The sequence below is a fragment of the Coregonus clupeaformis genome, chromosome 23 (assembly GCF_020615455.1).
Source record: "Coregonus clupeaformis isolate EN_2021a chromosome 23, ASM2061545v1, whole genome shotgun sequence".
NCBI lineage: Eukaryota > Metazoa > Chordata > Actinopteri > Salmoniformes > Salmonidae > Coregonus > Coregonus clupeaformis.
The window spans coordinates 48851637-48872142 of NC_059214.1; the positions used below are offsets into that span (position 1 = coordinate 48851637).

Consider the following 20506-nt stretch of genomic DNA (forward strand, 5'->3'; position numbering starts at 1 on the left):
AATGACCCCTTGTCTTTTCAACCCAAAGGGAGATCCAGGGAAGACAGGTGAACAAGGATCTGCGGGAGTGGCAGGACAAAGAGTGAGTGTCTTTGTCAATGAGCACTAAATGACCTCTGTGAGGACCATCACTAATGATGACTTCCTTTCTAGGGTCCTCCTGGGAAAGATGGGGAGGTTGGCCCTGCAGGTCCCGCTGGCCCTCCGGTAAGTCACCTGTTTGGCTCTGATTATCATGACTAATCATGAATGATTATCTAGTAGCATTGTGGTATAGACATTGCCCATCTCATTTCAAGGTATGCTGTATCACAATATACTCATCTTGATGAACGATTGCGTGAACATGTTCTGTAAACTGTTTGGAAAGAGTTCTAATGATTCATTCTTTGTCTGAAGGGTGTTGCTGGTGACAGAGGAGAAATGGGACCTCCCGGTGTGAACGGCTTCCAGGTGGGTTATCATACATTTTTACCAATGGCATTAAGAACGGTGAACTAGCTAGCAACGGCTGATTACTGAAAGTGTCAGCAAAGCTTGTAATTTATATGGGATTGAACCAACTGCGCGCTGTTATCGTCATCTGAAGTGTATATGCTGTTGTGTTTCAGGGATTACCTGGACCTCCAGGTCCCCCCGGAGAGTCAGGAAAACCAGGTGATCTGGTGAGTTTGATGAACAATATACAGTATATGCCATTTACCAGACTATTTTATCCAAAGTGATTACAGTCATGCATGCATACATTTTATGCATAGGTGACCCCAGCGGGGAATCGAACCCACAATCCTGACGTTGCAAGCTCCATGCTCTAGCAACTGAGCATATGCACAGTCTGAGTTAGCTGAAGTATATCTCTAATAAGATAAATAGATCCTCTATTTTATGGGATGCAATCCTCATTGTATGACATCATGACGATGGAGAACGACTTTCTTTGTTTTGTTTAGGGTATACCCGGAGAAGGAGGTGCTGTGGGTCAAATTGGACCAAGGGTACGTATACCATCTTACTAATACAAATATATATTGAACATACTGGATATACCATGTTGTATTGCACCAGACACACATGCATTATATGTGTCTATTGTGTGACTCACAGCTGTTTTGTGTTAAACAGGGAGAGCGTGGAATCCCAGGAGAGAGAGGAGAACTCGGACCTCACGGTCTAGCTGGACCCAAGGGAATCCCGGGAGCACCAGGACCCGATGGACCAAAGGTATTTGTTGTCCATGCATAGAGATGTAATATGGAACCTCAATGGAGGATTATTGTGTATTGGATCTTTGAAGCCGCAAATATGAATCTGATCCCGTTGCTTTTTTTCTCCATAGGGTAGTCCTGGTCCTCACGGTGGAGTTGGTGACCTAGGGCCTCCTGGTCTTCAGGGGATGCCTGGTGAGAGAGGGATCTCTGGTCCTCCTGGGCCTAAAGGTGACAGAGTAAGTATTCACACACTGCTTCATTACCTCCTTATCTTATAATATCCTGTCTCCTTACCTTATAATATCCTGTCTAGGGAGACGGTGTATTCACCCTCCTTATCTTATAATATTCTGTCTAGGGAGACGGTGTATTCATCTCCTTATCTTACAATATCCTGTCTAGGGAGATTGTGTACAGCTGTCTGTGTATCATTGTTTCTGTCTACTGAATGTGTATGATTGTTTTCTACTGTGATTTGTGTGGACCCCAGGGAGAGTACAGTAGCTGTTGGTAGTTAATGGGGGTCGAAGTAAACACTTAAATAATTCTGATAACATAAGAATAGTATTAACCATCTGATTTTGACATGTGACATTCTCCATCATTGTAGGGGACAGGTGGAGAGAAGGGATCAGAAGGTACACCAGGAAACGATGGCGCAAGAGTGAGTCGAATTTATACCTGCATTTTATCTTTGGCTTTGATGCAACACAAAGAGGCATTGTGTTATCTCTTATTTTGGCCTAAGACAAATAGCTTTGTGCTTTGATCATGTGAAGACCGATACCATATGTTCTTATTTGAAAGGTGCAAGCCCCAGGTGCAAACCCAGCTAATTCAAACAGTTGGCGAGCACTGCTGGCACGCAGTGATTGTGTCAGAACAGGAAAAGTTATCTGTACTGTAGGGTTGTAAAACAAAAAAAAAGACACTTCTTTATAAAGGATGAGTTATTCTACAGGGGAGTGTTGGATAGGAGTCAGCTCGGAAACATGTAGCTGCATGTTCTGTCAGAGCAATGTGCCTGCTCAATTAATTGCAGGAGTCAAAAAATTGATGAATGTATTTCCTCTAACAAGACCTTTTCTCACCACAGGGTCTTCCTGGTCCTCTTGGCCCACCCGGACCCCACGGACCCAGCGGTGAAAAGGTAAAGACATATTTTGCCAATAGCTAGAATCATTAGTTAGTGAATCTTTTGTTGTGACACCAGAACAACTAGATCTTGTAATTGCAGGGAGAAGCTGGACCTAAAGGCCCTCCCGGGCCTCATGGATCAAGAGCGATGCCTGTGAGTGGACAACCGAACGTTCAGTATAAAACAGTGACACGTTTACCTGGAAATGATCATATCAGGTGTTATTGCATAATGATCTGTTTTGTATTCTTTTCCACCAGGGAAACCGTGGTGAACCTGGCCCTATTGGTCCTGTTGGGTTTGGTGGACCACCCGTAAGTCCTTCTTAATGATTCTAAACCCATGATGCCTATGAGATGACATTAAACTGATTGTCTTAGCGTCATACTAATAACAATAGTAGCAATAATAATAATACATTACATTTGTAGAGCGCTTTTCATTTACAGACGTAAATCACAAAGCGATCATAACGATTCATGTCACACTGTATATCATGTATCGTGTTATATTTAAGTGATAATGCCTGAGAAGCCAGTGTTTGGAGGATATATTGGCATGGGTGTTGTTAGCACCCAAACCAATATTCTTTGGTTTGGATATATTGGCAAACCGTGCCAATATATCCTCCAAACACCGGCTTCGAGGGCATTATCACTTTTATATAACGGGTTACCAACATATTCAAATAATGATTGACATATTCTCATTAAAAAATGTTTTTTTTATGAATTTATTCATACTATTTCATCCTTACACAAGCCGGCTGGTCGTTCGTTCTATCAGTTCGGTATCTATGGGCGCGACCCAGTCATTCGTTCTAAATGTTCCATTGCTATACTGGCTGGCAACGTTCTTATCCCTTGCTTGCTAGCTAGCCAACTACGGCTAACTTACAGTCATGTCAAAAAGTGCAGCCAGAATAACAGCAAAGTAGCCACATTTGCATTTGTTTAAGCTGTTTTCTAGTGACATTTATTAGGATACATCCATAATAATGAGCTAGTGAGGCGCGATTTCGCCTGGCATAGAAAATGTGCTCACTCGCCAGGACACTGTTGTTCAGAGGAGCTAGCCAACAACACAGTTAACACAATCACTTCAAACTGAAGCTGGAAAGACTGCAAACAAGCTGCACTTCATTTTGTTTTACTTTTTTCAATTGACATTTCTTTGTATATATCCATAATAATTATGCCAGCTGATTCATGATTTCGACTGGCTGAGAAACGCTGCCTGCCTGTCTGTCTCCTCCCGACTCCCGACACGTTCATGACCATGGGACAGCTGGAGATTGAATTTGAATATTGAAACAATGTTGCAAATGTCGGAGAGACAGACAGCAAGGTTTATACAAATCTCCGCTGTTGAAAACTAAATTTAAGTCTAAAATGTGAGCTAATGTCTAGATGCTTTTTACAGTGGAGATCAAGTTTATAAAGTGCCTGGCTGCGCTGATGAGACAGTGGATTGCACAGTCAGATGGAACAGAGTAAATAGGCTTTTTAACGTCATAGATTTAGCCGGTGGTAATCCTGAATGCTGATTGGTAACACCGGCTGGAATGCGGTTTTAACCAATCAGCATTCAGGATTAGACCCACCCATTGTATAAAGCATATTGTTGTGTTGTCTTGTAAGAAAAGTAGTTCCTTTGGAATGTTTCCTGCTCTTATGCTAATTGTCTTATTATCCTCATACAGGGTCCTGATGGTCAACCAGGAGTCAAGGGGGAGCCCGGAGAGCCAGGTCAGAAGGGTGACGCTGGTTCTCCAGGGCCTCAGGGCTTGGCTGGATCCCACGGACCTCCTGTGAGTTAACATGCTACATTATCTTGTGCTAAATTGTCGCACACAGACAACAGAACAGGAGGAACGATCTCATACAACAATCTTCATCTCTCCGTAGGGTATTGTTGGTGTGGCCGGACTGAAGGGCGGCAGAGGAACCCAGGGTGCACCTGTAAGTTCATGTTTTGTATTTTGATCAGTCTCTGGGGACTTTGACAGGATTGTGTCCAGGTATTGACACATACAGTTCAGAGAGTATATGGACATGTAATGAACAGTAACCATGTGGATCTTCTCATCTTCTCACTCGTAGGGCCCCACTGGTTTCCCTGGATCTGCAGGCAGGGTTGGACCACCAGGCTCAACTGTAAGTAATCATCAAACCACTTTTGGATAGATTGGTTAAATGTACCAATTCGGAAGTAGCCAACGGCTATCATGTCAATAAGCCACTGGCATTGAATACTTTAATGATAACCACTGACCAGCTATTGTGAACTCACTTCACATTATTCTCAGAGAGATAAACAACAACAACAAAATAACAACAAATTATCTTTGTGCAGGGTCCCGTTGGAGAGGCTGGACCCCTTGGTCTCCCTGGGAAGGAGGGTCCTCCTGGCCTTCGTGGAGAGAACGGATCCCCTGGGAGACAAGGAGAAAGAGGTCCCCCAGGACCAGCCGGAGGCCCAGGAGACAAGGGAGACTCTGGAGAGGACGGACCCACGGTAAACTATCTAAGCGTTGCTGAATAATAATGTTTCTCAATTGGTTCCTGGGAGAATCTCAGGGGATGCACATCACTAAGCCCTTGATAAGTTAAATTGGGTGTATTCATACAGGGCTAGAACAAAACTGTAAACCTCAGGAATTGATTGGACATTATAAACTGTGTGGTTCGAGCCCTGAATGCTGATTGGCTGACAGTCGTGGTATATCAGACCGTCTATCGCGGGTATGACAAAACATATATTTTTATTGCTCCAGTTGTGTTGGTAACCAGTTTATAACAGCAATAAGGCACCTCAGGGGTTTGTGGTATATGGCCAATATACCACGGCTAAGGGCTGTATCCTGTAGCCGTGGTATATTGGCCATATACCACAACCCCTCGTGCCTTATTGCTTAATTAACACATTGTTGTATAATACAGTTTATCCACTCCATTCAGTCAGGATATGCATTGAAATAAGAAAAATAATTCTCAACCAAAGTATCAGAAAAATTTATGAACTGAATTACAAGTTCGAGTCGTGTTGAATTGGATTGACCACAACCCTTGTACCAATGTAAACCCCAACTGGATTTGTTTCCACAGGGTCCTGATGGACCTCCAGGTCCCGCCGGAACAACAGGACAGAGAGGCATTGTGGGCCTTCCTGGTCAGAGGGGAGAGCGTGGAATGCTGGGACTTCCAGGACCAGCGGTATGTATTGATTTGGATCCCACGTGTGGCCACAATCTGAACTGCTTTCACTTTGCATGTTACAGTGCCCCTCATGGTTCCATTGTCCCTGTGGTGTCTGTAGGGTCCTCCAGGGAAACAGGGGACTGCAGGACCTGGGGGAGACAAAGGCCCCCCTGGCCCGCTCGGTTCTCCTGGTGCCAACGGACCCCGTGGTGATCCTGGTCCCGATGTAAGTTGCCCCTTACACTTTTTGTCTTAACAAAACCAGTCACCATTTGAGTCCGGATTCAGGATCATAGGCGTTTGACGCTATTTCCTACTTCACAGTATGGCCGTTTAAAAAAGAAAATGCAGAAATGCCTTCTTGAACATATGAACTTTCATGTGCCTTAATTACAAACTTAATAATAGATTATGTTTGTAATTATGAGCCTAGTTTAGCCAAGGAGAAAGCACTGAGCTACAGTAGGGACAAAGTCAGGATCCATGACTGGCTGAGATAATGGACGGGAGTGAATAGAGAGACTACTTCCTGGAGGACAACGCCATGCTGACTCAGGCCTTTCCATGTGAATTCTTAAAGAGATGGGTGGGGCTAAGGCTTAAGAGGGTGTGTATGATGCTAAATGGGCATAAACAAAGAAGAGCCCTCTAGAAAACTGTCACGGATTCAGCCGAGGCTGCTCCTCCTCCTTGCTCGGGCAGGCTTCGGCGTTCGTCGTCCCCGGAGTACTAGCTGCTACCGATCTATGTTTCGGTGTTTGTCTAGATTGGTCTGTATTGTTTCCACCTGTGTCCCATTAGTGTTGATTGTATTCCCTTTAAAAAAAACCTGTCTATCATTGGTTTGTTGTGTGTGATTGTTCTCCGTTAGGTCGGCAGTGCTGTGGTATGCTAGTGTTGTTCCTCCCTGTTTGGAGGTTTTGTTGTTTTGTATTTTCATTTACTGTGTTTAGTAAAGTACGTCTGCCAGTCGCTCGGTGTCCTGCGCTTGACTTCGTTTTCCGCATACACGTCAAACCTGACAAAAACAAGTTTATCCAATTTTAAAGAAGCATAACTTCTCTTGTATGGAGTGTATGGAGTATACAGTAGTTAATCACAATATCTTATTTTTCTCCAGGGTCCTGCTGGTTCTGATGGGCCCCCAGGCAAAGTTGGAGTCATTGGTCAAAGGGTAGGAAGGAGCTGAACACTTCCTGTTCAATACTGTGTCCAGAATGTCTCCCATTGTTTACTGTGCTTGACCCAACTCAACTGTGTTGTAACAGCAAGACAAATTATTTTCCACCTTTTGAGGCGTGGCAATGAAATGGTTCTGGTTCTGATGACTTCCACAGGGAGACAGAGGGGACCATGGTCCAGAGGGTCTGATCGGGACCCCGGGACTACCCGGAACTCCTGGTCCAGTCGGTGCCACCGGTGGTTCTGGAAAGAGAGGAGACGCAGTACGTAATGCCCTTTTCATTAACGTTGGACTTTCCCTGTCAATACATGAGCATCCCAAGATGAGATAAGATGGGAAAAGGAAAGGGTCATGGTAATGTGTACATGTTACTGAATTAATTAATTAATTAATGGAATGAATGAAATTAAATGAATTAATGAATGGAATTAATGAATGTCAAATCGCCACATAAACACACATTACAATAATTAACTGGGATAATTCAGTGATAATTATTCTTCTGGTGTTCTCTGCAGTGTGTCGCATAAAGAGTGAAAAAATAAATAAACAAATTATAATAATACAAAAACATTTGACTAAAAATCAATACATAATAAATAGTAAATAAGGGTATCCAAACAATAATTATAAATACAGAAACATTTAACAGAAGGCATTTGAACCCAGTTACTAATATATAGTATCTCACTGAGTCATGCTGCGGTCTTATTCATACACAGGGTTCCAGAGGACCAAACGGTCCCCCAGGTTCAACAGGAAAGAGAGGGCTAATGGTAAGATCATCATCAACAGCCACATGATACAAATCTAAGGTTATCATTTCATTTGACTTGAATTACTCTACCACCAATTTATCTAAAACATGTATTCGATATCCAAATAGAAATCCAAGTCATTTGATTTTCTGCGAGCAGTCACAGAAATGATAACCCAGTATGTGATGGTTATGACTACTAGACTCATGTGAGAACTGTTCATTTGCATATTTGTTTGGTGACACATAATCATAAACATTGGACGTCCCATAAAAATGTGATTGCATGGTGTTCTCCTAAACAACAGGGACCACAAGGACCCAGAGGTGATAAGGGTGACCTGGGAGACCATGGAGACAGAGGACAGAAGGGACACAGAGGATTCACCGGTTTACAAGGTCTACCCGGACCACCTGTACGTCAAATCAATACATATCTGTTATTGAGTAGAATGTATACCCATTTAAAGTTACTATGTCTTGATATTTCATTTTGTATTTATTTTTTAGGGTACAACAGGAGAGCAGGGAGCATCAGGAATCGTCGGACCAAGCGGACAAAGAGTACGTACCATATGAGACACTGTTCCATGTTGTCAACCATGCTGTATTTCATGACTCATTAAAATGGATCTTTAATATGGTATGTTATGATAGGGACCCTCTGGACCAGTTGGACCACCAGGAAAAGAAGGGTATATCGGCCAGCCTGGACCAATGGGACCTCCTGGAACACGTGGAATTAGCGGCGAAATCGGACCTGAGGCATGTTGATACCCATATGTTGATACCCATTTGTTGACTTCTGTAACCGTAAAAGCCTTGGTTTCTGGCATGTTAACATCAGAAGCCTCCTCCCCAAGTTTGAGTTATTCACTGCGTTAGCACACTCTGCCAACCCTGATGTTCTAGCAGTGTCTGAATCCTGGCTTAGGAAGGCCACCAAAAATTCAGAAATGTCCATCCCCAACTACAACATTTTTCGTCTAGATAGAACTGCCAAAGGTGGCGGAGTTGCAATCTACTGTAGAGATAGCCTGCAGAGCTCTATCATACTATCCAGGTCTGTGCCCAAACAGTTTGAGCTTCTACTTCTAAAAATCCACCTTTCCATAAATAAGTCTCTCACTGTTGCCGCTTGCTACAGACCCCCCTCAGCCCCCAGTTGTGCCCTGGACACCATATGTGAATCACTTGCCCCCATCTATCCTCAGAGTTCGTACTGCTTGGTGACCTAAACTTGGATATGCTTAACACCCCGGCCGTCCTACAATCTAAACTAGATGCCCTCAATCTCACACAAATTATCAAGGAACCTACCAGGTACAACCCTAAATCCGTAAACATGGGCACCCTCATAGATATCATCCTGACTAGTTTACCCTCTAAATACACCTCCGCTGTCTTCAACCAGGATCTCAGCGATCACTGCCTCATTGCCTGCGTCCGTAATGGGTCCGCGGTCAAACGACCACCCCTCATCACTGTCAAACGCTCCCTAAAACACTTCAGCAAGCAGGCCTTCCTAATTGACCTGGCCCGGGTATCCTGGATGGATATTGACCTCATTCCGTCAGTAGAGAATGCCTGGATGTTCTTCAAAAGTGCTTTCCTCTCCATCTTAAATAAGCATGCCCCATTCAAAAAATTCAGAACTAAGAACAGATATAGCCCCTGGTTCACCCCAGACTTGACTGCCCTTGACCAGTACAAAAACATCCTGTGGCGTACTGCATTAGCATCGAACAGCCCCGCGATATGCAACTTTTCAGGGAAGTCAGGAACCAATATACACAATCAGTTAGGAAAGCAAAGGCTAGCTTTTTCAAACAGAAATGTGCATCCTGTAGCACTAACTCCAAAACGTTTTGGGACACTGTAAAATCCATGGAGAATAAGAGCACCTCCTCCCAGCTACCGACTGCACTGAGGCTAGGAAACACTGTCACCACCGATAAATCTACGATAATCGAGAATTTCAATAAGCTACCCCTACCCCGGCCACCAGCTCTGCACCCTCCGCTGCAACTTGCCCATGCCCCCCCCCCTCCCGCTTCTCCTTCACTCAAAAACAGATAGCTGATGTCCTGAAAGTGCTGCAAAATCTGGACCCCTACAAATCAGCTGGGCAAGACAATCTGGACCCTTTCTTTCTAAAATTAGCCGCCGAAATTGTCACAACCCCTATTACTAGCTTGTTCAACCTCTTTTTCGTATCGTCTGAGATCCCCAGAGATTGGAAAGCTGCCGTGGTCATCCCCCTCTTCAAAGGGGGTGGCACTCTAGATCCAAACTGTTACAGACCTATATCCATCCTGCCCTGCCTTTCGAAAGTATTTGAAAGCCAAGTTAACAAACAGATCACCGACCATTTCGAATCCCACCGTACCTTCTCCGCTATGCAATCTGGTTTCCGAGCTGGTCGTGGGTGCACCTCAGCCACGCTCAAGGTCCTAAACGATATAATAACCGCAATTGATAAAAGACAGTACTGTGCAGCCATCTTCATCGACCTGGCCAAGGCGTTTGACTCTGTCAATCACCGCATTCTTATTGGCAGACTAAATAGCCTTGGTTTCTCAAATGACTGCCTCACCTGGTTCACCAACTACTTCTCAGATAGAGTTCAATGTGTCAAATCGGAGGGCCTGTTGTCTGGACTTCTGGCAGTCTCTATGGGGGTGCCACAGGGTTCAATTCTCGGGCCGACTATTCTCTGTGTATATCAATGATGTCGCTCTTGCTGCTGGTGACTCTCAGATCCACCTCTACGTAGACGACACCATTTTGTATACATCTGGCCCTTCATTGGACACTGTGTTAACAAACCTCCAAACGAGCTTCAATGCCATACAACACTCCTTCCGTGGCCTCCAACTGCTCTTAAACGCTAGTAAAACTAAATGCATGCTCTTCAATCGAACGCTGCTTGCACCCGCCCGCCCGACTAGAATCACTACTCTCGGCGGGTCTGACTTAGAATATGTGGACAACTACAAATACCTAGGTGTCTGGTTAGACTGTAAACTCTCCTTCCAGACTCACATTAAGCATCTCCAATCCAAAGTTAAATCTAGAATCGGCTTCCTATTTCGCAACAAAGCCTCCTTCACTCATGCTGCTAAACATGCCCTCGTAAAACTGACTATCCTACCGATCCTTGACTTCGGCGATGTCATTTACAAAATAGCTTCCAACACTCTATTCAGCAAATTGGATGTAGTCTTTCACAGTGCCATCCGTTTTGTCACCAAAGCCCCATATACTAACCACCATTGTGACCTGTACGCTCTCGTTGGCTGGCCCTCACTACATATTCGTCGCCAAACCCACTGGCTCCAGATCATCTATAAATCACTTCTAGGCAAATCCCCGCCTTATCTTAGCTAATTGGTCACCATAGCAACACCCACCCGTAGTATGCGTTCCAGCAGGTATATCTCACTGGTCATCCCCAAAGCCAACACCTCCTTTGGCCGCCATTCCTTCCAGTTCTCTGCTGCAAATGACTGGAACAAACTGCAAAAATTTCTGAAGCTGGAGACACTTATCTCCCTCACTAACTTTAAGCATCAGTTGTCAGAGCAGCTTACCGATCACTGCACCTGTACACAGCCCATCTGTAATTAGCCCACCCAACTACCTCATCCCCATATTGTTATTTACATTGTTATTTATTTTGCTCATTTTCACCCCAGTATCTCTATTTGCACATAATCTTCTGCACATCTATCACTCCAGTGTTAATACTAAATTGTAATTATTTTGCACTATGGCCTATTTATTGCCTTACCTCCATAACTTACTACATTTGCACACACTGTATATAGATTTTCTATTGTGTTATTGACTGTATGTTTTGTTTATTTCATGTTTAACTCTGTGTTGTTGTTTTTATCGCACTGCTTTGCTTTATCTTGGCCAGGTCGCAGTTGTAAATGGGAACTTGTTCTCAACTGGCTTACCTGGTTAAATAAAGGTGAAATATATATAAAAAATATATATAAGGGTCATTTCACCTACATACTGTATGCTCTGTCTTAATTTGACCGGTTTCTCACGGGCAGGAAAATAATTATATAATTAATGGACATTTTTGTAGTCTGACATGTTTAAGTGGAAATTACAAATTGGAGAAGCCCTTTTAAACCTTGAATAGACCTTGAATACACTACAATTTGTGATCAAATGAAGATAGCAGATCTGTACACTGATATAAACATTTTCTGGGAAGACAACGCAAACATCATGATCATTTGGCACATAATGTTAAGACACCTAATATGTTCACACTTAAATAAAATACTATTACTTACCATTACTCTGTGGTTTCCAGGGACCTCCTGGAGAGCCAGGCCCCACTGGTCCTCCCGGCCCTGCAGGCCCCCCCACGGCTGCCATGGATGACCTGTTTGGCGCCATGCAAGACTACGATGGCGGCCCCCCTCCTCCTCCCGAGTTCAGTGAGGATGAGGCTTTGCCCAACAGCAATGCCACCCAGCAGCTGGACCCAGGTGTCCAGGCCACTCTGAAGGCCCTCAGCAGCCAAATCGACAGCATGAAAAGCCCCGACGGCAGCAGGAAGCACCCGGCTAGGACTTGTGAGGACTTGAAGCAGTGCTACCCACTGAAGAAGAGCGGTGAGTTGTTGTTTCCATGACACGGGAAGTACTACACATCGAAGATCATCATTAAGGTGTTTTCTGAAGTTATTAGGTATTCAGACCATGTCTCTTTAATCCTATTGTGGCAATAATTCTACCCCTGAGGATGCGATGTTTGCTAACTCACATTGGAAATATCTCCCATGTAAAAGGAGCCAATAGGCTGGCAGATGGGATCTGATTCATGAGTAAATATTTGCTATTTCTTCTTTAATGTGACAGTTGTGGGACAATGTTCTCTTTCTCTGTTCCAGGTGAATACTGGGTCGATCCAAACCAAGGAAGCTCAGAGGATGCTATCAAAGTACATTGTAATATGGAGACGGGAGAGACCTGCATCTCGGCCAATCCTGCCAGCATACCTCGCAAAGTGTGGTGGAGCACCTCAAGGAATAAGCCTGTGTGGTTTGGAGCTGACATCAATAGAGGACAACAAGTAAGAACAATGTTTCTACCCTGTAATACTCATATTTTTTACTATTATTAGGGTTGGAAAACCACACTAGGAACTGTTGGATCACTGGGCATTCAAAATATTCCCCTTGAGATTTTAAATTTCAGAAATCTGTGGGAATTCTGCTCCCATGCATTCCTACCCAATTCCACCCCTAATTATAAGATGCAAGTATGTTATATGGTAGTGGGGTATGGCTGAGGGAAAATATTTGTAAAGCAAGACTGACCACTGGTAATCATTTTATAAATACTAGCAACTGACCCACATTTGACCATCACTGATAATATTTGCTATGTAAATGTGACACCTGTACATAGATAAATAACAACGACTGATAACTGTTGATAACATCATATTGAAATGTAGTTTCATCTAAAAACTGAGTTCCTCAAATGCCGCCAATTTTTCAACTGTTGTTTGTTTTCTCTTTTTGTGTATTCGCAGTTCACCTACGGTAACAAAGACCAGCCGGCCAACTCTGTCACGGTTCAGATGACGTTCATTCGTCTGCTCTCCAAAGAGGCTTCTCAGACCATCACCTTCCACTGCAAGAACACAGTGGGCTACAAGGATGAGGCGACTGGGAATCTGAAGAAAGCTGTCATCCTCAAGGGGTCCAATGACCTGGAGCTCAAAGCAGAGGGAAACAACCGCTTCAGATACACTGTGGTGGAGGACAGTTGTGGAGTGAGTAATATTATACAGTATATATATATATATATATATGTATATGTGTGTGTGTATATTATATTCTATGGACGTTTTGGGGCCGTTTCAGTCTGGGCCCTGAAATGTTTATATCTGGGTCGTCACTGGAAACATTGACTTACTGAGGTCTTACTGAACCTTACAGAACCTTACTGAACATTTCCCATGTCTTTCTCTTTACAGAAATCCAATGGTAACTGGGGCAAGACAGTGTTTGAGTACAGGACCCAGAAAACAGCCAGACTTCCCATCATGGATATGGCCCCTGTGGACATTGGTGGTTCGGATCAGGAGTTTGGTATCGATATTGGGCCCGTTTGCTTCCTATAAATTCCAACAACAACATGGACGCATTGAAGACAATCCTGAGACTCTTGAACTATCAGCTGACGCGATCAGCCTTGTACATACAAGTACTGCGGACTATTCTCGCCTCGTGGCGAGATATTTATTGTGCCTTTCCAACCGTTCCCTATCGTAGTTGATATGTTTTTGCCCTGTGTACGTTAGATGAATGTTTGGGGGAAATAAAGAACAAGTAAGCAACATTTCAAAACTTTGCTTGCATTTGACAAATACATTATGTAAGGGATAATCAACGAGGGGCCATGCGTCCTCTGGAAAATAATAAACAACGGGGAATGTGTGGTCCACAACGCGCTAGTGGAGTGGAATTAGTCTTCCACGGAGTTGCATTGTTTTCCAGAGAAAGCATAGAGCTCTGAGTTGATTATCCCTTTCATACCATGGCTATAATTTAACACATTTGCCACTAGAAATGTGTTCATTTGTGGGTGTAAATGTGTTGAACATCCACTGAAGTAGCTAGAACGTTTACTAGACAGCTACAGTAGTTGCCATGGTAACCAAACAAACAGACTTGCTAGTTTAGCTAACCAAACCATCAGTCCTAGCTTGCTATTATGAAAATCTAATTCAACAATGCCAATATTTTTTTCAATCCCACTTTTGCTTTCAAAACCAGCTCAAACATAGAACATGTAAGAATGAACTATAGCCATTGAATTCTACCATGCTGATATATCGTGCGTTATAGAGAAATAATGCATGCTCTAGAATGCCCTTCAAGCCAATCAGAAATGAGTATTCAACAATGCCATGATATAAGTAAGGGTTAATCAACGAGGGGCTATGCGTTCTCTGGAAAAGAATGCACATTGTGGAACTAACCTTCCACGGAGTTGCATTATTTTCCAGGGAACGCATAGAGCCCCGAGTTGATTCTCCTTTTCATACCATGCATATAATTTAACATTTTTGCCCCTAGAAATGTAGCTATTCATTTGCCAGTAGAAATGTGACAACATCCACTGAGCTAGCAAGTTTACTAACTAGCTAGATAGTTACTGTAGTTGCCTTGGTAACCAAACAAACTGACTTGCTAGCTTAGCTAACCAACCCATCATCCTAGCTTGCTATTATGAAAATAGAATTAAACAATGTTTTCAATTTGACTTTTACTTTCAAAAGCAGCTCAAAAATAGAACATGTAAGAATGAACTTCATAGCCATTGAATTATACCGTGCATTATAGGGAAATAATGCACGCTCTAGAATGCTCTTCAAGCCAATCAGAAACGAGTATTCAACTAATTCCATGGTATAAGCGCATGATATTTAGTCTTTAAGGTACAAAGGTCCAATCCATTGATATTGTATTTGATATTATGGAGCAAAGATAAAAAGCTGCCAAAGGTCCTTGATAAATATGAATACTTAAAATATTCATTAACTGCTGTTTGTAAGATGAGAACACCATTCTACAAGAATATAACTACAATGGTTTGTTCCACAACTAAGATCTCTTAACCTCTTAATGTTTTATCATTTGCTTAATTTCTTTTTATACAAAAACAGTTTTCAATGTAAAATGAACATTTATGGTGCTATTGAGGAAATTAGACTGTTTTTTCTTTCCAGAACTGAAAAACTGTTTGGTATAACTGATTTCTGTATCCAAGTTATCCTAACTCTGTACTCATTCCATTGAATCCAAATTAAAGATCCAACCAGACTGTTGATTCCTCAGTGTTAGATACCTGTCGATTCCTCAGTGTTAGCTACCTGTCAATTCCTCAGTGTTAGCTACCTCGTCTCCACAAACTGGGATGCCTTGATTATGTGTGACCCTTTTCACAGGTTTGGTGCTGTCTGTAAGTGCTCCTCTCCCATATACGTTACAGGGGAGGGTTTGGGGCTACCAATAAAGATGGAGAGGTGGAATCAATGTCTCGTACACAGTGTGTGCTGATTGTTTTTTGAAATAATTGCTTTTATTTTCAATTAGCCGTGGTCATTTTAACACTTTGAGCGTGTTGTTTGTAATTCCTGATAATTTTAACATGTTATCTTTTTAATTCATGATCATTTTAACACTACAAGTGTGTTATGTTTTTTCTGCATGTCGGTAGGCCCTTTAAGTCACTTTCTCTTAGTTATCTTTTATAGCAGCTTTTGAGACGAAGCCTATTTGCTTCATGTATTTTTGCTATGCAACAAATTAAACAAAACGCTTGTCTATCCCCAAAGCTCTTTTTTTGTCAAATTAATTAGCTAATGTCCTACTTTTTAGGAAAAGCTGAGCAATTTGTTTCCACGGATAAATATATAAATATTTATAGGAAATGTTGCCATAGGTAACAGGCATATGACATGTGAACTGAACATATATATTTAGCTTTGTAATTATAAATGTATTATGTCCATTTTGCTGTTGCTTTATGTCTCTCTTTAGTTCGGTTTTTCCTAAATCAACATTATAATTCCTTTGCTTGAGGTAAATTTCCATAATGATAGTATTTATTAAATATTTCAAAACTGTAAATATTCTGGTGGCAGGTCTGATTTGCTTATGACCGTCTCAGAGGCAGATCAATAGGATATTCTATCCTGGAACCAAGTCAGTTTCATCCACTGAAATAAATACTGAAATTATTTTGTTCTGTTTTCATTTCAAAAGTGTCTTTGGTTATTAGTTAGACTATTGTATTGAATGTTGCTGGAAGCTGGTCATCTTGTATGTTTACAACTAGAACAGTCCATTTCATTCCCTTTTTTTCAGTAGGCACACGGAAGGGATAAGCTCACAGGTTAGGACCAATGGAAGGGTTCCAAAAAATGAAATTATCCTTCTTCTGTCACGCTTAATTGACTCTCCTCGTCCCAAGCTCTTGGTAATTGCTGGGGTACAGCGGCTTATAATAATATAATAATAATATGCCATTTAGCAGACGCTTTTATCCAAAGCGACTTACAGTCATGCGTGCATACATTTTTGTGTATGGGTGGTCCCGGGTATCGAACCCACTACCTTGGCGTTACAAGCGCCGTGCTCTACCAGCTGAGCTAGAGAGGACCACAAATCAAGCTTGCACAGTACTGACTGAAATACTTTATACATCAGTAACAAGACTACCTGCAGTGGCGTCTGTGTGACTGAGCGGGACGCCAAGAGAGAAAGTATGTCCTAATGGATACAATAAATTCGTCATCAAGACGAAGGGTTCATGAGTATGTAAACAAGCGACTCAAACACTGGCAGGTAGCCTGGCGGTTAGCACGTTGGGACACTAACCGAAGGGTCGTTGGTTCGAAATACCCGAGCTGACATGAAAATCTGTCGATGTGCCCTTGAGCAAGGCACTTAACCCTAATTTGCTCCAGAGGCGCTGTACTCCTATGTCTGACCCTGTAAAACAACACAATTAACTGCAGCTATCCGGTGGACGTGACAATAAAAACGTTTTTATTTTATTTTGTATTACATACTATCATTATGATGTCACCAAGCAACAGAGTTATTGAATATGTCCATCAAAGCCTAACCTCAGTGGAGATCCATGGTTGAATATCTGCCGGTACATCTTGAGAATATCCAACACGCTAACACTTTACATTAAGTTGCTGTTTTCTTATACCTGTGTAGTAATGCTGCAATTACACACGTAACAACATTGTAATATCTCATTGTTGTAATTGCATTTAAAAATGACTATGTAACAAACTGAATGTAAAGTGTTAGCAAAAATACTTGATTCCCCAGACTTTTACATATAAAATGCATAACATACAAATAAAATGTAGCGCCAACACATTTCAATAATTATTGAGTGTTGATAACTGATGCAGTAATGTTTTCTTTAATAACTGTAACAGCAAAGTAAAATAACAAGTACTGACAGAGGTTTTCAAAAGTGCTTTCTGGTGCAAGAGGACACTGACATATATCATAAGAAAGTAAATCCATGTCAATACATACCGATATGTAAAATGCACCTGTTAAAATGTTTAATAAGACAATAAAACGAATCAATTAAATGTCAGGTCAAAACAATCAGAATTAATGATTACACTAAAGATACATGAGTAAAAAGAACAGAGGAAATGTCAAATGAAGGGCAAGCTGAGAGTTAGTTACATGAGTGGTAATACAAGAACAACTACATTTACGTGTCTTGTGAGTTGATGATGAGCAAGTCATTATGTCTGACATACAAAAAACAACGTGGTAACAATGTTGATTTAAGTGGTGTATATTCAATAAAGCAGATTCTATACATAAGACGTACTGTTTATGAAAACTCTGCCACAGAGTATACCATCGGCCATACTATTTACATCCTTTGTTGCCTGTAAAAATACTCCTTCCCACATGAGTTCTTACAAAAATAGTGCTTTCTATATCAGATTTGAATATACCTTTGAATATTCTAAAACCAAATTCAAATGCAAATACATATAAACCTCAAGACTAGAAGAACATTGACATCTTGACTGTAGACCCAATTCTGGCACTTTTAATACAAATTAGTTAACAGTATGTAACAGAAACGCATCTTCTTTGCATCACCAGCGACCGTCTAGTGGCTCAAGAGAAAAGACAGCAGCCTCTAGGGTTAGTCCCATTTTGAACCCCTCCTGTGAAACAAGGGGGAGAACGGCTGTTAGAAAAATACATGAATCCCATGTCAATCTGCTCTATAGGAGGAAAGACGTCAAATGGAGGTGGTCGGTATAATCAACATTACAGTTCCTCTATGCAGAGTCTTGAGCCAAATATGTCATGCGTCTACACCTACATGTTAACGTGTCCACTGTGTCCACATTGTGTCCAGATTCCCTTTTCCAGCGCTATATTCAAATGCCAGTTTGCATTCTGAAAACGGTGGAACAGGCTAATTCTGATAACACAACAACAACTTGATGGCAATAGCCAACTACTGTAGCTAACTAGCCAGCTAACCTCTGTAAATAGCCAGCAAGTTAGCTAGCAAAGCTAAAGAGATTGCAAACAAGTTGGCATAACTCTAGCCAAACAAAAGATATGTTTTCAAAATATGCTAGCTAGCTAGGATTTGTGAAGCCAGCAAACACGTTCCTCACACGCTAGGAACGTATTTCCTCCAATGTTTAATGAAAAAAGGTGCCCTTCGCTCCCAAAACACACGTTTTCTGGATACTTGTGGGCAGAGTGCTGATTATGTCGCCCACTGTATGCACTTTCGGTAGCCTGCTTGTGTTTAGAAATCAGCACAGAATGCATCCCTGACCACCTCCTGAAGTGGTCTTTTCAATGCGATCTTCGTATTCTGATAGCAGAAGTCGCATTTAAGTGCTAAGTGTAGACACATTCTTGGTGAGCTGTAACCAAGACACCGTAAAAAATATATTCATACTGGCCCAAAGTTCTTATTATTGTTTGGTCCAAAATAGCTGGCATCCAAGTCCACAAAGTAATGGTTAGGGGATATGGAATCTAGAATGCCTAAGCACTTCTCAGAGAAATAACAAGATCTGAGGAAGCTTTGATCCAAAACCCTCCAAAGAAGTGTAAAACTCTCATATACAGTCTACACCACAAAGCACATTAGCATCTATGTGGATGACCTATGGATGTAGCAAGTAATAACTACAGGACTTTGAATACATCTGACCCCATGTGACCCTAGAATGTTCCAGAGACAACAAGCAATACAAATATGATGAAGCGGATTGACAAGCAATAACACATTTTCAGTTACAAAACAAAGATATTACTGGTGACAACCAAGTACACCCAACACAGTATTAGATCAGATGTGTTCCAGTGAGGGAAAAAAGTTTTTGATCCCCTGCTGATTTTGTTAGTTTGCCCACCTGACAAAGACATGATCAGTCTATAATTTTAATGGTAGGTTTATTTGAACAGTGAGAGACAGAATAACAAAAAAAAAAATCCAGAAAAACGCATGTCAAAAATGTTACAAATTGATTTGCATTTTAATGAGGGAAATAAGTATTTGACCCCCTCTCAATCAGAAAGATTTCTGGCTCCCAGGTGTCTTTTATACAGGTAACGAGCTGAGATTAGGAGCACACTCTTAAAGGGAGTGTCCACAGAAGCAATCAATCAATCAGATTCCAAACTCTCCACCATGGCCAAGACCAAAGAGCTCTCCAAGGATGTCAGGGACAAGATTGTAGACCTACATAAGGCTGGAATGGGCTACAAGACCATCGCCAAGCAGTTTGGTGAGAAGGTGACAACAGTTGGTGCGATTATTCGCAAATGGAAGAAACACAAAAGAACTGTCAATCTCCCTCGGCCTGGGGCTCCATGCAAGATCTCACCTCATGGAGTTGCAATGATCATGAGAATGGTGAGGAATCAGCCCAAAACTACACGGGAGGATCTTGTCAATGATCTCAAGGCAGCTGGGACCATAGTGACCAAGATAACAATTGGTAACACACTACGCCGTGAAGGACTGAAATCCTGCAGCGCCCGCAAGGTCCCCCTGCTCAAGAAAGCACATATACAGGGCCGTCTGAAGTTTGCCAATGAACATCTGAATGATTCAGAGGAGAACTGGGTGAAAGTGTTGTGGTCAGATGAGACCAAAATCGAGCTCTTTGGTATCAACTCAACTCGCTGTGTTTGGAGGAGGAGGAATGCTGCCTATGACCCCAAGAACACCATCCCCACCGTCAAACATGGAGGTGGAAACATAATGCTTTGGGGGTGTTTTTCTGCTAAGGGGACAGGACAACTTCACCGCATCAAAGGAATAATGGACGGGGCCATGTACCGTCAAATCTTGGGTGAGATCCTCCTTCCCTCAGCCAGGGCATTGAAAATGGGTCGTGGATGGGTATTCCAGCATGATAATGACCCAAAACACACAGCCAAGG

At 42.2% G+C, this 20506-nt stretch overlaps 2 protein-coding genes across 14 annotated transcripts in view; one reads left to right on the plus strand and one right to left on the minus strand.

Annotated features, from left to right (window-relative positions):
• The window catches only part of LOC121536478 (collagen alpha-2(V) chain), a 57516-nt gene extending 43653 nt beyond the window's left edge, over nucleotides 1-13863 (plus strand). The window contains exons 27-53 of the mRNA XM_041843771.2: nucleotides 29-82; nucleotides 154-207; nucleotides 400-453; nucleotides 612-665; nucleotides 951-995; nucleotides 1123-1221; nucleotides 1337-1444; nucleotides 1819-1872; nucleotides 2305-2358; nucleotides 2446-2499; nucleotides 2607-2660; nucleotides 4049-4156; nucleotides 4254-4307; nucleotides 4449-4502; nucleotides 4702-4863; nucleotides 5454-5561; nucleotides 5665-5772; nucleotides 6667-6720; nucleotides 6884-6991; nucleotides 7452-7505; nucleotides 7795-7902; nucleotides 7997-8050; nucleotides 8144-8251; nucleotides 11823-12126; nucleotides 12405-12586; nucleotides 13052-13294; nucleotides 13499-13863. Coding sequence (XP_041699705.1) covers nucleotides 29-82; nucleotides 154-207; nucleotides 400-453; nucleotides 612-665; nucleotides 951-995; nucleotides 1123-1221; nucleotides 1337-1444; nucleotides 1819-1872; nucleotides 2305-2358; nucleotides 2446-2499; nucleotides 2607-2660; nucleotides 4049-4156; nucleotides 4254-4307; nucleotides 4449-4502; nucleotides 4702-4863; nucleotides 5454-5561; nucleotides 5665-5772; nucleotides 6667-6720; nucleotides 6884-6991; nucleotides 7452-7505; nucleotides 7795-7902; nucleotides 7997-8050; nucleotides 8144-8251; nucleotides 11823-12126; nucleotides 12405-12586; nucleotides 13052-13294; nucleotides 13499-13645 — 2640 coding nt within the window. The 3' untranslated portion in view covers nucleotides 13646-13863. The remainder of the gene's footprint in view (nucleotides 1-28; nucleotides 83-153; nucleotides 208-399; nucleotides 454-611; nucleotides 666-950; nucleotides 996-1122; nucleotides 1222-1336; nucleotides 1445-1818; nucleotides 1873-2304; nucleotides 2359-2445; nucleotides 2500-2606; nucleotides 2661-4048; nucleotides 4157-4253; nucleotides 4308-4448; nucleotides 4503-4701; nucleotides 4864-5453; nucleotides 5562-5664; nucleotides 5773-6666; nucleotides 6721-6883; nucleotides 6992-7451; nucleotides 7506-7794; nucleotides 7903-7996; nucleotides 8051-8143; nucleotides 8252-11822; nucleotides 12127-12404; nucleotides 12587-13051; nucleotides 13295-13498) is intronic.
• Nucleotides 13864-17060: 3197 nt separating this feature from the next.
• The window catches only part of LOC121536479 (PTB domain-containing engulfment adapter protein 1), a 140469-nt gene continuing 137023 nt past the window's right edge, over nucleotides 17061-20506 (minus strand). For all 13 annotated transcript variants that reach the window (XM_041843781.2, XM_041843782.2, XM_041843780.2 and 10 more), the window contains one exon: nucleotides 17061-18253. In XM_041843781.2, coding sequence (XP_041699715.1) covers nucleotides 18182-18253 — 72 coding nt within the window. In that variant the 3' untranslated portion in view covers nucleotides 17061-18181. The remainder of the gene's footprint in view (nucleotides 18254-20506) is intronic.